The 16,594-nt window shown below is 40.0% G+C and overlaps 1 protein-coding gene across 1 annotated transcript; it reads left to right on the forward strand.

The window, feature by feature from the left end:
* Positions 1–20: 20 nt before the first annotated feature.
* Positions 21–15,345, forward strand: LOC116220371 (L-rhamnose-binding lectin CSL3-like). The gene is made up of 8 exons (XM_042707698.1): positions 21–114; positions 13,278–13,331; positions 13,590–13,725; positions 13,824–13,933; positions 14,289–14,333; positions 14,511–14,631; positions 14,930–15,029; positions 15,206–15,345. The coding sequence occupies exons 1-8, from the start codon at positions 36–38 to the stop codon at positions 15,257–15,259; spliced, it is 699 nt and encodes a 232-aa protein (XP_042563632.1). The 5' UTR covers positions 21–35; the 3' UTR covers positions 15,260–15,345.
* Positions 15,346–16,594: the final 1,249 nt, after the last annotated feature.

Below are 16,594 nucleotides of genomic sequence, written 5' to 3' on the forward strand. Positions count from 1 at the left end.
GGCCTATTTGTTTTTGTTTCTATTTTTTTTTTGGGATGAATAGATGTAAACAGAACAAAGTAACATTCTCTGATTTCTCCCCCCCCCCAGCATTTATCGCCCTGTGCCAGAATGGTAAGACACATTATTTATCTATTGATGATGCTGATACCATTTCTATGTTTCAATACTTGATGTATTATTTGTCCATCCTATCCATCCTCAAAGCTGCTTGTTCTTGTTTTCAGGCATAGAGGCCAAGAGATCCACAGTATGTGAAGGCGGGACAGCACATCTCTCCTGTGGTATGTCAAAGACATAGGCTATACATGCAAATGATAAACAAAAAAACTAAAAACTAAATATTAAAACGCCTTTCTCATTAGTAACCTTTCTCACATTACCACTGGTTGAAGATTACATCTATTGTCAGATGTAGTCATCCAAAATAACTTGAGCTCATACATTTATAAGTCATATTCCTGGAAAAGGAACTTCCTGTTTGTTGAATAGACATTTCTGTAACTGAGTGTCTTTCCACAGGAGGGGCCTTCATCACAGTGATCTCAGCCAGCTATGGACGCAGTGACAAAACCACCTGCAGCAGCGGACAACGATCGAAAAAGCTTTCAAACACCAGATGCCAACAGTACCTGTCTCGATGCATCATGTCAGAAAGGTACCAAACCCGAAAATAATGCACATACATGGAATGTTATACACACTAATACACACATGCACAGCAATGCACTAATGCTCTGTTTATGTTTTTAACAGGTGCAATGGAATGTCTTGTTGTGCTCTACCCGTTAAAAACTCTGTGTTCTCTGATCCTTGTCGTGGGACTTATAAATACTTGACTGTATCTTTCACATGCCTCCCAGCCAGTAAGTGTGACTATTAAGCCTCAAATGTGACCGTATCTACTGACCCTCTATGGTGTTATACTAAATGGCTCTTCCTTTTTGACACACAGACAGAAGTGTAACGTGTGAACACGCCCGGAGTGTTATCAGCTGTGGTAAGCCTTGAGCAAACATGCATACATAAATACAGATTGTACATGCCAGATTGATACATATCCAAAGGTCAAATGTATAATAATAACACAAATATCCATTCATTCACATTTTTATTTAGTTTTTTTTTAAACTGAGTTTTACTATATTTGCAATTGTTATTTCAATGCTGATTTATCTCAAGCCACTGGAAGCCTGCTTGTTCATCACGCCAATTATGGAAGGAGGGATCGCCTGACCTGCCACCAACCCCATTTAACAACCTCAGACTGTTATCACTCTCAAACAGACAACCTACGCTTCAGGTCAGAGTCTTTCAATTCAAGCTGGCAAGTAGCCTTAAAAAGGTCAAAAGCAAGGGTTGTGTTTCTGTAGCTGGCAGAGAAACAACACCAGGGTCATTGGTGTTGATACCCAGGGACACCCAGACTAATAATGATAATGTTCATCCGTACAACAGTGTAAGTTGCTTTGGATAAAAGCATCTGCTCAATGACTGCATGCAAATGTAAATGCAACAAGGTTGCATTCCAAATCCTGTTTGCATTTGTGTCCAGACTAAAAGGATCATGTGTGTGCTTTCTAATCTGTCCAATCTCTGCAGATGCAATGGGAGGAATTCCTGTCAGTTACATGCTTCAAACGCCATCTTCTCTGATCCCTGTCATGGTGTCAGCAAGTACTTGGAAGTGACATATAGTTGTGTGACAGTGAGTACAGAGGGATTCTGAGGTCCTCAACACATAAGCTGCTCAATGTGATGTAGAAATGGGCTGAATGTTGTCTATCAGGAGAGTCTGTGTTTACCTGAAGCAGGACCTGGGCCCCATGTTTACATTCTTTTTTTTCACAGCCCGACCATATCACCTCTTCTGAAGAAAACACAGCTGCAGAACAGGACAAATAATGAGAGCTATTGTTGTGAGCTTCACACTCACACACAGCAGTTTAAATATTAAAGTACAAATGAATGTATGTACATTGCAAAATGTGCAAAATATGCATAATTACTGCTGAACCAGCTGATGGAGATAATTTCCAAACACTGTTAATGAATAGATTAGAAATAGATAAGAATATATTAATCAAGTGCATTTTATTAATAATTACTTTGTATGAATCATGTGCTTATGTAAGCAGGGACATTGCTTTTCTGTGTTCCTGTATATGTGTAACTTTGATTAGTAGTCACTGGCGCCACTTAGTCTGCATATGTGTAAGATCTACATGCGTAAGTGAAGGAACCTCTTGTCTATGTTTGGCTGAGTTCAGTGGTGATAGGGAGGGTTGAACTGTGCCTTTTTTGACCTTGTGTATGTGGTAGGGTGGTGTTGTTACACCTACACTCCCTGCTTTTACATTCACATTCAATCAGCCCAACTATCGTCAGCCTAGTCACTGATAACCTCCACTTAGATGGAGATAAAAGGACCAGACGTTGTGTGCGTGCATTACGGTGTCTGTAACCACACCCCTTCTCCTGTTGAGGTGCTTTCCTGATTTGCCGGGTAGGTGTTTGTTTGCTGGCGAGTGGTACAACTTTTACCCATTCCTTTTGGGCTTACCTTTTCGTGTTTGTTTTGTAGCCCTGTATTCCTAGCCTTCCCTCTGATGCTCGCCTTCGGTATGTCCTTGTCCCTGCATGTTCAGGTATGCCTTTCCTATTTTCATTAACGCTGGAGGAGTAGCCTCTTTTCACACTGGCTCTAATTAGCGCATATGTTTTATAGAGAGGAACCGTACTTCGCCGCTGACCTCGTCGTTCCTGTGATAACTGTCTGATAACTGCCTGATCACAAAGGTGCTGCTGTTTTGTTTAAGCCTGACAATGCGTGTGTGATTCAGCATGCTCGTGACTCTGCCAAACTGTTGATGTGCATGCTGGTCTGACATATATCTGAGCTTGGTTTTCGTTTTCTTTGTCATGTTCTTTTTGTCTGGGCATTGTACCATCTTGTCCACTCCAATGGAGTAATGCTTCTGTCTAGTGTGTTTTCTGTCTGCATGTGACTGGGCATAAGGCTGGTGGCGCTGTAGCTGTCCTGGTGCATGCTTGTTTGTTCTGGTCTGTAGCCTCTATACATGATTGCTATTACTGTCTGAGTGTTTCATGCTTAGGATGGACTGTTGATATCCCCTGGTGCAATAATTGTTTTCATTTTATTTGTTAAGCAGTTGCTAGGTGCTTCCAGAGGGAGGCTAGGCACCTGGTGGTGGGCCCCTGTCACTGCATGCGGGTGTATCAAGCTGGTTAGTGTGCTGTGGGTGTGCCGTGATTGTGCTGTGTGTGCAGTGTGCTGTGGGTTGCTTGCCGTGTCATAGTTCACCTTATAACCACTTCTTTGAGTGTGTGTGTGCACGTGTGAGCGGTGTGGATCCAAGAGCATGCCGTCTGCTAGTCCGCCTCCCTCAGGTAAGTCCTACTTAGCACTGCCTAGACTCTAGTCTACTAGTTTCCCTGTTTTAGCCTTACTGACATAAATGATATTCAATAAATATATTTTTGTATCTTGCTAACTTGTCAGTCTCGTTGCAGGTTATTTCATGATCCACCTCTTCACTCCCACTCTCCCTTCCCTCAGTTGTTAATAAACATTCTTGAACTGGAATCCCGTCTGTCGCCTCGTGCATTTCGAACCTGTTTGTGCCTTGGTGTATAAACTGAAATTACTAGTATAATAAACAGCATACTGACAATTACTTTGAAGTATTCCCTGGGGCTTACTGGTGTAAGTTTTCCCTGGGGTGGCGTAGTCGGACTATAATTTGGGGTATAACCATCTTCCCCTCTACTGCCCTCACTACATGTAGAACTGACATCCTTTGGAAGACAGGAAGCTCAGTTAGAGATCTTAGTCAAGAGTGGCTATTATGACTGAGATGTTAAACATGTATGGCGTCAGGAGTAGATAAATCTTAAGTATATAAACCCTGTGCGATGTAAGTGAAATTGCTTCACTTTCATCCTTGTGCTGTGAGTGAGCCTGATTGCAATTGTTATTGAATAAATATACTGATCTACAACTCCTGAGATAACTTGAGAGTGAATTTTAACCTATCACTAAGTTAGAAATGACACGTGTATGACATACAAGACTACATTTTATTTTTTGCTGTTTGTATTCAAACATAATTTATTCACCTGTACTGTAATGTCGTAAAGAGGAATTTATGTTTTGAACATTGATCAATAGTATGTATGACAACAAACAGGACTGAATCTTAAATATTTCTAAATAGAATAAATGCAGTTTAGAGTGATAATGACTTCAGTGTATCCTTCAGTAGGTCTTGAACGAATGGAAATGAGTGAATCTGAAACAGAGATCTTATATAAACTATATACAGTGATGGAACTGCAAAATAGCTATTCTACTGTTATTCTGTATCATTTGTATCTGTAACATATATTGATGTTTCCTGCTCTGATTGGCTGTTGCATGGTGGTTATTGTGTGAGCATAGAAATGCTCATATGGAGGACTGATGGAACAGGAAATATTGCTATTCTGTTGTAAGACATTAACTTGTAAAAAAAAAAGCCTTATTTTGTATCTGTTACTCATTCTTGGATATGTGCTCTGTCTGTTTCACTGAGACCTGAACAAATGACATGTGAACCCCTCCCCCCCCCAGATATCCTCCTTCCTGCTATCACCCTTTGTACCCTGTTATCACCCCCCTCCCCCATAGGTGAACCCCTCACCCCACTGTCTCCCCCTTCCTCTCACTCATATGGTGTGGTCACCCTCTCCCCTATTGTATTATACCTGACTGAATTGCATAAATACCAACATAGTCTACAGTAAGGTAGGCCTTCCTCTGAACACCAGCGGAGAGGGGGTCTCCACGCTGAAATAAACTCCAGAAACCTGACTACGTCCTCCGGTCCCTTCTTCAACTTTGGTGTGCTCATTTAGATTCTATCAACAGTAACTATTTGAAATAGCTCACAATATAAGGGATGGCAAGGACAAATGATTATGTGAATTATATGGAAATGTGGTTTATGTTCAAATAAAGAAACATTTTACAAACATTATTTCTGTCTATAGTTTTCTTTTTTCTAGAGGTTTTGTTGGCCATTACATCACTACAAATTCAGACTTAATTTCAGATACATCCAGCGGTGGTGGTCCAGAGATGATCAGAGACCGATCTACTCCAGAAAAAGATGCAATATGAGTTCCACACATACCTGGAATGTTACGTACTGTAATGCACTTATGCACAGTTATACACATCCGGTGGTAAATACATGATACAGACAAGACCAGTTTAGTGGGTATGCACTGTGCTGATAGGGTTACTATTACAGGGGTGAGGGGAGTAGGAACAGAGAAACATGTCGATGGTGGCAATAATATATATTGTATATAAATGCTAGCATAGGGTATGAGGTAGAGTAAGTGTACGGCAGTGCGGTGGCGGTGGGTGCAATTGGCAGAGGGTTTCTACAGGTAGACTGGGTGGAGAGATTACAGCAGTGTCCCATAGCTAAGATAGTCTAGATTAGGAGAGAAAGAAAAAGAACAGAGTGAGTGGGTTATTATAGACATTAGCAATGTGATAAGAAAGGAGAGGGAGAGGGAGAGAGAGAGAGAGGCTGCCTGGCTGGGTGTATGGGGATTTTATTTAGTATTTAGTTGGCTGGTGACATTCGCAAAACGCGCCGTGTGCTGTACCCAGGATCTTCAGCACTCCTTCACGGTACAACATACGCTGTCTGTAGCCCAGTTTTGTTGATTAGGGGGGTATTGCATGTGTTTAGATGTGTTTAGCTATGCTGGCATTTAGCATTTAGTTTGGTTTAGCATTAGTTATGTTTAGTTATGCTGGCATTTAGCAATTAGTTTGGTTTGGTACATATGGAGATTTTAGTCGTAAGCTTTGTTAGGGTTGCAGGGTACAACATACGCTGTCTGTAGCCCAGTGATATACGTTTTTATTTTATCAATTTTTTTCTTGTGTGTTCAGATATGTCTAGTTATGCTTGCTGACTGGCTGGCCCAGCAGGTGATGGGTTTGTTGACGCAATTACTTATGGCTATAGGATGCGCTAAAGAGGAATGTCTTTAGTCTTGATTTTAATATAGGTAGGGTGTCTGCATCTCGGATGGAGGCAGGGAGATTGTTCCAGAAGAGGGGGGCTCGGTAGCTAAAGACTCTGCCTCCTACTGTGGTTTTTGATATTCTTGGAATTACAAGGAGGCCTGCACTCTGGGAACGGAGCGGTCTTGGAGGGCGGTAGGGGACAACTAATTCCTTAAGGTAGTTTGGAGCCAGGTCATTTAGGGCTTTGTATGTTAGCAGGAGTACTTTGAAATCAATTCTACTTTTGACAGGGAGCCAATGCAGAGAGGCAAGTACAGGTGAGATGTGCTCATATTTGTTTGTTCTGGTGAGTGTACGGGCAGCAGCGTTCTGTATAAGTTGAAGGCTCTTTATTGAGTTGATGCTGCATCCGGACAGGAGAGCACTGCAGTAATCTAGTCGGGAACTAATAAATGCATGGATTCGTTTTTCTGCATCTTGGAGGGATAGGACTTTTCTAATTTTGGCAATATTGCGTAAATGAAAAAATGATGTCTTTGAGATCTGTTTTATGTGTGAGTCAATAGGAGGTCTTGGTTGATAGTTACACCAAGGTTTTTGATGCTAGTATTGGGTGTTGGGATGCCATCGAGTGTGGATAGATGGCTAGATAGTGTCATTCTCAATTGATCGGGGCCTACAAGCATAACCTCAGTTTTATCAGAGTTGAGGAGCAGGAAGTTGTTAGCCATCCAAGATTTTACATCTTGCAGGCAAGTTTCTATCTTGGGTAAATGTACAATTTCATCAGGTTTCATGGATAGGTAGAGTTGGGTGTCATCAGCATAGCAGTGGAAGTTAATGCCATGGTTCCTTATGACAGCACCTAAGGGTAGCATGTAAAGGGAAAAGAGCAGTGGTCCGAGGACAGAGCCTTGGGGAACACCGTAGCTTACTCTAGTGTGATTGGATGACTTCTCATGGATGAACGAATTGATGGCGATCAGAGAGGTAAGATCTAAACCAGGATAAGGCACAGCCTTTGATGCCAACATGATGTTCAAGTCTCTGTAATAGGATATGGTGATCTATAGTGTCGAAGGCGGCACTAAGGTCTAGGAGAACTAGTATTGAGGTGCACCCATGATCGGATGCGATTAGTAGGTCATTCAGGACTTTGACTAAGGCCGTTTCAGTGCTGTGGTGGGCTCTAAAGCCAGATTGGAGGGTTTCTTCGATTTTGTTTTGGTGTAGAAAGGAAGTAAGTTGCTTAGCTACTATTTTTTCAAGTATTTTTGACAAGAAGGGGAGGTTAGATATGGGTCTATAGTTAGCTAGATTATCAGGATCAAGGTTAGGTTTTTTGAGAGATGGTTTGATCACTGCTATTTTAAATGATTTGGGGACGTATCCGAAATTAGTGAATTATTCATTACATTAAGTAATGTCTCACTTAATAACGTAGTGCATGTTTAAGAAGTTTTGTGGGGATAGGGTCTAGTAGGCACGTCGATGATTTAGATGAGAGGATCAGGGAGTTTAGTTCAGGGAGGTCAATGGGTGCGAAGGATTCAAGGAGAGCACCAGTTAGGGGGTGTTGCCATAGCCATAGGGCATTTTGGAAGAGGTGGTCATAGAGGGGGAGGAGACTATGAATTTGTTCTCTTATTGTTAGAATTTTGTTATTGAAAAAGGTCATGAAATCATTACCACTAAAGCTTATGGGAACAGAATGTTCGATTGTATTGTGGTTTTTTGTTAGCCTAGAAATGGTGTTAAATAGGAACTTTGGGTTGTTTTTATTATTTGTCAATCAATGAAGAATAGTAAGCCGATTTTGCCTCAGAAAGTACTCGTTTATAGCTTAGAAGACTATCCTTCCATGCCAGGTGGAATACCTCAAGTTTGGTGGAGTACCATTTTTTTTCTAGTTTTCGTGTGGTTTGTTTAAGTGCACGAGTCTGATCAGTGTACCATGGGGCCAGTCTTTTCAGTTTTCTTATTCTCTTTTTTAGTGGCGCAACAGCGTCAAGGGTTGAGTGGAGCGCATGTATGACGCCATCCGTTAGTAGGTCGATATGGGGTGGGGGTGTGCGTACGTCATTTACTTTGCCAGTGGTAGGAGCTGTGGCAAGAGCGACTGGTAGTTTTGATATGAATTCTGCTGTAGTCCTGTCGGATAGACAGCGGCTGTAGAAGTAGGTTAATTCCGTTGTTGGACGGAGATCTAATTTCATGTTGAATGTAATTAGGTGGTGATCTGAAAGGGCAGTATTTTGGGTAGAACTAGAGGGCGGTCAATTTCTAGGCCATGTGTTAATACAAGGTCAATGGTGTGATTATGGTGGTGAGTTGGTGTGTTTACATGTTGGGAGAACCCGATAGAGTCTATTAGTGATTGGAATGCAATTGTAAGGCTATTATTTTCATTATCCATGTGGATATTAAAATCTCCCACTATGAGGATTTTATCAGAGTTTACAACCAGGGCGGATAGGAAGTCGGAAAATTCAGATAAAAATTCAGTGTAGGGGCCTGGTGGTCTATATAGTGTCACAAGAGTGACCGGCTGAGTGGCTTTTGAGTTTGGATGCATAAGATGAAGTACGAGGACTTCAAATGATGCAAATTTAAATTTAGGTCTTGGGGAAATACATAGGTTAGCGAGGGAAATTGTAGCTACTCCACCTCCACGCCCTGTGCTGCGGGGGATGTGCAGTTAACATGACTTGGAGGGGTGGACTCATTTAAGGCTAGGAATTCATCTGGTTTTAGCCAGGTTTCAGTTAGGAAAAGTATTTGAATGTTGTTGTCCGTTATCAGCTCATTTATAAGTGCACCTTTTGATGTTAAGGACCGAATGTTAATAAGGCCCAGTTTTAGGATTGTACAAGTTTCATTGTGTGCTGATAAGTTTGTATCTTTATTAGATTTTCCTGATTAATACTTCTTTTAGTGTGATTTGCGTGGGGTTTGTACGTTCTGGGTATAGATACCGTTTGTATATGGTTTAATATGGGCAAAGAGTGTACTGGTGCAGCCAAAGTTAGTGTGGTCTGCCTTCCAGTGCTAATTTTGGGTTGTCAGTAGTAGGTTTGGGCTAGGTGGTGTATTAAGTTTTGAGAGAGGAGGTCTAGCACCCTCCCAGGAGGGGTGGATGCCATCCTTCTGCAGTAGCCCAGGCTTCCTCCAAAAAGTTGGCCAGTTATTTATGAAATCTACGTTATTGCATGAGCACCATTCTGCTAACCAGTTATTAAGTGAGGATAGCCTGCTGTACATCTCATCACCGCGGTTTATGGGCATAGGGCCCGAACACACTACAGAGTCTGCCATTTGTGTAGCGGTATTGAGTAGCGATGCGAAGTTTAGTTTGGTGGTTTCCGATTGTCGTAGGCGGACATCGTTTACGCCTGTGTGAATAATAATTTTAGAGAATCTCTGTTTAGCAATTAGTTTTAAGTGGGATTCGATGTAATTTGCTCTAGCTCCGGATATACAGTTCACTGTTCGTGACGGGGTTGCGAGTTTAATATGTCTCAGGGTGGAATCACCAATTACGAGAACTTTATCATCAGCATCGGTGATATTAATTGGGGAGAAACGGTTTGAAATTGAGATGGGATGTGAGTGTGATACGGGCATTGATTTATTTTTTCTACTACTTCCTCGCTTTACAGTTACCCATTTGTCTTGGGATTTAAGCTGCGGTGTTACCATAGGTGTGCTAGAAGGCGGAGTGGCGTTGGTTAATGTAGTTAATTTAGTTTAATCTGCATACTATATACTATAAAGTCTCCTTCATATGCATACTCGTCAGCAAGACTTACTACGTACATAGTTACAACAAGCTTTTCTAATGCATCAATACTTTCTGACTCTCTATGCTGTTATACCAAGTGGTACTTGCTGTGACACAGGAAGAAGCAGTGGTGGAATGTAACGAAGTATTTGTACTAAAAAAAATATAGTGCATACTTTTGACTTTTACTCCGTTACATTTTGCAGCTACTATCTATATTTTTTACTCCACTACATTTCTACAATATGTGTCGTTCCTCGTTACTCGTTGTTATACCAATTGGTACTTGCTGTGACACAGGAAGAAGTCAAAGTTCACTGGATGTGACTCAGAAGTAATTCTGAGCTCCGTGTTCTCTCTCTCTCTCTCTCTCACACACACACACACACACACACACACACACACACACACACACACAACAAGAATTATCATTAGTTGAATTCACATCCGACGAAAAAAGGAATAAAAATAATGCTGACATATAATCCCATTTTGAAAATTCCTTTTCATACCTCTGCATCTCTACCTCTTGATATCTTAACGCTGAGTTATCTGAAGACATGGGACTTTTACATATTGTTCATGGATGACAACCTGAATCACTGTTACATTGCTGTCACACATTACTGTTATTATTTCCATTAGAAGCCAAGTTAATTTACATGAAGATCATAGGAGAAAGATTAGAAAGTACAGTATACAGCTGAAGTTTGAAACATTAGCAGTGAATGCAGAATATGTTTAACCTGCTTTGTTAATACTTTGTTATTGGAATAAAGACTGATTTTGGCATCAACGGCATGAGACACTTTTTTTCCTTAGAATGAAACTTCATTAATCTTCAGTTGCCATTTTACAGTTGCAGGCTATGGCTGATAAAAAAATTAATCAGAGTGGGTTAACTAAATTTAAGACCTTAAAAAACAACAGTAGGTGATTCATGAATGTTATTTTGAAGTTGCAAAGCATTCCCTGCAAATGACCTACAAGCTTCATTGCCTGCAAGTATAAATTAAATCGTTTAACATGCTTGGGTTTATAATGTAGGCTGGTTACAATAATCAAAGTGAACAAATACAAACATGACCATGTTGTTGCTTGGATACTGGCTTGTTTACAAACTTGTTACCATAATAATCACATGCATTTAAATACATTTCAGGTAATAACAATAAATCAATCAATCCACCAAAGCAATCAATCAAATAATCAATCAAAGACCCTCTCATTTTGTCTGTCTTTGTGTCTATCTCTAGTGAACCTATTTCTCTGAAAACAAATGCCCACGTCAAAGTCCTTTATTACTGTTGAACTGTGACAACAAAGCCTCCACGTGTAAGCTATCATAAGGAAGCAAATCACAAAAATAAAGGGCCTTTAGAGCTTTATGGCTCTGACAGAGATGAAGGAAAAAGTTTGAGATAAATAAACGTGATCTTGATAAACACATTTTATTCTAGCTAGAAAATAGATTGAAAAGCCATCATGGCGGTCTAGGCCATTTTAGGTTAAACTACAAATGGCCTATGAGCGAGGAAACACAGGAGTATCCTGCAATGCAAGGACAGACACTCCTCTGTTTTATTGGTATGTAGCTTATAAAGGACTAATACAAGGCAGTGCCAACCTGACGGAAGATGTAAAACAGTGCTACGCCTACTAGTGTAGGCCATTGTTTTTTACTCATTACAAATGCTCAAAAAGAACAGTTGATATTTTCTTATTCCTTTTGCTTGAAAGTTGAAAGAGGAAACCTGAGAAACAACACTGTGTGCTTCCTTTCAGCTCTCACTTCTCTATGCTGGAATGGTAAGGTTACCTTTATGTGTACTAGAGCGCATACTTTTAAGTGCACTTCCTGGAGAAGGAATGTCCTGTTTGTAGAATAGACATTTTATAAACTGAGTGCCATTGCACAGCAAGGAGTTCAGGTATGGACTTAGCGATTCAAGCACCTGCAGCTCTGGGCACTCATATGGACAGGCTGCATACACCAACCTCTCTGACAACTCCACCAACCACGCCTGCTCTCAACACATTATGTCTGACATGCACGCACGCACGCACGCACGCACGCACGCACGCACGCACGCACGCACGCACGCATGCACGCACACACACACACACACACACACACACACACACACACACACACCTGAAATTATGCATCTAGCGGTGTAGGTCCACAGCTGATCAGAGACATTTTACAGTTGCATGGTATGGCTGATAAAAAAAACATAATCAGAGTGGGTTAACTAAATTTAAGACCTTAAAAAGCAACAGTAGGTGATTCATGAATGTTATTTTGAGGTTGCAAAGCATTCCCTGCAAATGACCTACAAGCTTCATTGCCTGCAAGTATGCTTGTGTTTATAGTTTACCCTGGTTACAATAATCAAATTGAGCGAATTCAAACTTGCCCATGTTGTTGCTTGGATACTGGCTTGTTTACAAACTTGTTACCAGAATAACCACATGCATTAAATTAAATTTCAGGTAATTACAATAAAAGATTAATTCAATCAATCCATCCACCAACCACCCAAACAGAGCAACCAATCAAATAATCAATCAAAGACCCTCTCATATTGTCTGTCTTTGTGTCTATCTCTCGTAAATCTATTTCTCTGATGCCTATGTCAAAGTCCTTTATTAATGTTATTGTTGAACTGTGACAATAAAGCCTCCACGTGTAAGCTATCATAAGGAAGCAAATCTCAAAAATAAAGGGCCTTTAGAGCTTTATGGCTCTGACAGAGATAAAGACAAAAAGTTTGAAGTAACTTAACGTGATCATGATAAACAAATGGTATTCTAGTTGAGAAAATAGAAAAGCCATCATGACTATCTAGGCCATTTTAGGGTAAACTACAAATTACTTCAGAAAGAATTAAACCTCACTGATCTCACAATGTAGAGTGATGGACAACAGCTTCCTGATGGTTTCCAGGAGGTTAGTTAATAAAGCGGTGATAGGATTTTGCCAGGAGTCCAGTTTATGGGAGTGTGTCCTGATAAGAGGCTTGTACCTTGCCTATTTAAACAAACACAACACTTCCTCTAGCTGACACTTTTCACAATGCAGACATTCTTCGGACTTATTGGTATGTTGCCTGTACAAGACCAGTTCTTTGGAAGTGTTCTGGGTTGTAAATCTACTTGTAGCAAAATGAATTAAAATCACTAGGCCTATATCACTATATCTGTAAATGATTGGCCTATTTGTTTTTGTTTTAGTTTTTTGAATGAATAGATGTAAACAGAACAAAGTAACATTCTCTGATTTCTCTCCCCCCCCCCCCCCCAGCATTTATCGCCCTGTGCCAGAATGGTAAGACACATTATTTATCTATTGATGATGCTGATACCATTTCTATGTTTCAATACTTGATGTATTATTTGTCCATCCTATCCATCCTCCAACTTGCTTTTCCTTGTTTTCAGGCATAGAGGCCAGGGGTGCAGTATGTGAAGGCAGGACAGCACATCTCCCCTGTGGTATGTAAGAGACATAGGCTATATATGCAAACGATAAAAAAAAATATATATACTGTATATATATATATATATATATTAAAACACCTTTAAAATCTGTCCAGTAACCTTTCTCACATTTCCACTGGTTGAAGATTTAATTTATTGTCAGATGTAGTCATCCAAAATAACTTGAGCTCATACATTTATAAGTCATATTCCTGGAAAAAGAACTTCCTGTTTGTTGAATAGACATTTCTGTAACTGAGTGTTATTCCATAGAAAGGGGCTTCATCAAGTTGATCTCAGCCAGCTATGGACGGAGTGACAGAACCACCTGCAGCAGCGGACGCCCATCAAATCAGCTTTCAAACACCCAATGCCACCAGTACCGGTCTCGACGCATCATGTCTGACAGGTACCAAACCTGAAAATAATGCACATACCCGGAATGTTATACACACTAATACACACATGCACAGTAATACACAAATGCTCTGTTTATGTTTTTAACAGGTGCGATGGAATGTCTAGTTGTACTGTACCCGTTACAAACTCTGTGTTCTCTGATCCTTGTCGTGGGACTTATAAATACTTGGATGTATCTTTCACATGCCTCCCAGCCAGTAAGTGTGACTATGTGTACAGTATATTTACAACAAGCTTTCAAATGTGACCGTACCTACTGACCCTCTATGGTGTTATTCTAAATCAGTGGTTCTTAACCTTATTGGAGGTACTGAACCCTGCGAGCTTCATCAGTGCATTCACCGAACCCTTCGTAATTGGAAAAATAAAATATGATTTCTTCAAAACATAGGTATATAAAAACGACGAGACATTGCTAGTGTGAACCGGGCTATACTGTGTGTGTTTTGACCCCTGCCGAACCCCTGAGAGTGACTCAACGAACCCCTGGGGTTCGATCGAACCCAGGTTAAGAACCACTGTTCTAAATGGTTCTTCCTTTTTGACACACAGGCAGAAGTGTAACTTGTGAAAACTCCCGGAATGTTATCAGCTGCGGTAAGCCTTGAGCAACATGCATTCATACATACTGATTGTACATGCCAGATTACATATCCAAAGGTCAAATTTATAATAATAACACAAATATTAATTCATAAACATTTTGTATTTCATTTTTAAAACCTGAGTTTTGCTATATTTGTCATTGTTATTTCAATGCTGATTCATCTCAAGCCAGGGGAAGCCTGTCTATTCATCACGCCAATTATGGAAGGAGGGATCGCCTGACCTGCCCCCATAGACTAGCAACAACCTCCCACTGTTACCACTCTCAAACAAGCAACCTACGCTCCAGGTCAGAGTCTTTCAATTCAAGCTGATAAATAGCCTTCAACTCAAAAGCAAGGGTTGTGTTTCTGTAGCTCAACTGGCAAAGAAACAACACCAGGGTCATTGGTGTTGATACCCAGGGACACCCAGACTAATAATAATGTTCATCCGTACAACAGTGTAAGTTGCTTCGGATAAAAGCATCGGCTCAATGACTGCATGCAAATGTAAATGCAACAAGGTTGCATTCCAAATCCTGTTTGCATTTGTGTCCAGACTAAAAGGATCATGTGTGTGCTTTCTAATCTGTCCAATCTCTGCAGATGCAATGGGAGGAATTCCTGTCAGTTACATGCTTCAAACGCCATCTTCTCTGATCCCTGTCGTGGTGTCAACAAGTACTTGGAAGTGACATATAGTTGTGTGAGTACAGTGATGTATCTCTAAAGTAATGATACACAGAGGGATTCTGAGGTCCTCAACACATAAACTGCTCAATGTGATGTAGAAATGGGCTGAATGTTGTCTATCAGGAGAGTCTGTGTTTACCTGAATCAGAACCTGATTCCCATGTTTAATTATTATAATTTTTTTCACAGAACAACCATATCACCTCTTCTGGAGAAATCACAGCTGCAGAACAGGACACATAATGAGAGCTATTGTAGTGAGCTTCACAATCACACACAGCAGTGTAAATATTAAAGTAGAATGTATGTATATTGCAAAATGTGCAAAATATGCATAATTACTGCTGAACCAGCATTTTTTTTACCAAGTTAGAAATGACACGTATGGCATACAAGACCATTTTATTTTTTTGTTGTTTGTATATATTAAAACATAATTAATTCACCTTTACAGTAATGCCTTAAAGAGGAATTCATGTTTTGAACATTGATCAATAGTATGCATGACAACAAACAACACTGAATCTTAAATATTTCTAAATAGAATAAATGCAGTTTAGAGTGATAATGATTTCAGTGTATCCTTCAGTAGGGTCTTGAACGAATGGAAATGAATGAATCTGAAACAGAAATCTTGTGTAAACTATATTACTATTTATCTTAAGGGATGGCAAGGACAAATTATTATGTGCATTATATGGAAATGTGGTTTATGTTCAAATTAAAGAAACATTTTACAAACATTATTTCTGTCTATAGTTTTTTTTCTAGAGGTTTTGTTGGCCTTTACATAACTACAAATTCAGACTTAATTTCACATACATCTAGCGGTGGTGGTCCAGAGATGATCAGAGTCAGATCTACTCCACAAAAAGATGCAATACGAGTTCCACACATACCTGGAATGTTACGTACTGTAATGCACTTATGCACAGTTATACACATACGTATATAACACGTAGTTGCTCGAGTTACGTTTCTGCCATGGTTTTGAACAGATGCAATGGCATGACAAATTGTTTTGCAACAGTCACAAACAAAGTGTTTTCAGAGCCCTGTGTTGGGACCTATACATACTATATACTATAAAGTCTCCGTCATATGCATACTCGTCAGCAAGACTTACTACGTACATAGTTACAACAAGCTTTTCTCATGCATCAATACTTTCTGACTCTCTATGCTGTTATACCAATTGGTACTTGCTGTGACACAGGAAGAAGTCAAAGTTCACTGGATGTGACTCAGAATCACTGTTACATTGCTGTCACACATTACTGTTATTATTTCCATTAGAAGCCAAGTTAATTTACATGAAGATCTTAGGAGAAAGATTAGAAAGTACAGTATACAGCTGAAGTTTGAAACATTAGCAGTGAATACAGAATATGTTTAACATGCTTTGTTAATACTTTGTTATTGGAATAAAGACTGATTTTGGCATCAACAGCATGAGACACTTTTTTTCCTTAGAATGAAACGTCATTAATCTTCAGTTGCCATTTTACAGTTGCAGGCTATGGCTGATAAAAAATGTAATCAGAGTGGGTTAACTAAATTTAAGACCTTAAAAAACAA

Source organism: Clupea harengus, chromosome 4, assembly GCF_900700415.2.
Source record: "Clupea harengus chromosome 4, Ch_v2.0.2, whole genome shotgun sequence".
NCBI classification, from domain to species: Eukaryota; Metazoa; Chordata; class Actinopteri; order Clupeiformes; family Clupeidae; genus Clupea; species Clupea harengus.

Excerpts from the sequence above, each read along its gene's own strand:
- LOC116220371 (XM_042707698.1), top strand. The coding sequence starts at position 36 with ATGAATAGATGTAAACAGAACAAAGTAACATTCTCTGATTTCTCCCCC. Across the intron at positions 13,332-13,589 it reads GACAGCACATCTCCCCTGTG|AAAGGGGCTTCATCAAGTTG; the intron begins GTATGTAAGAGA and ends GTTATTCCATAG. Across the intron at positions 13,934-14,288 it reads TTTCACATGCCTCCCAGCCA|GCAGAAGTGTAACTTGTGAA; the intron begins GTAAGTGTGACT and ends TTTGACACACAG.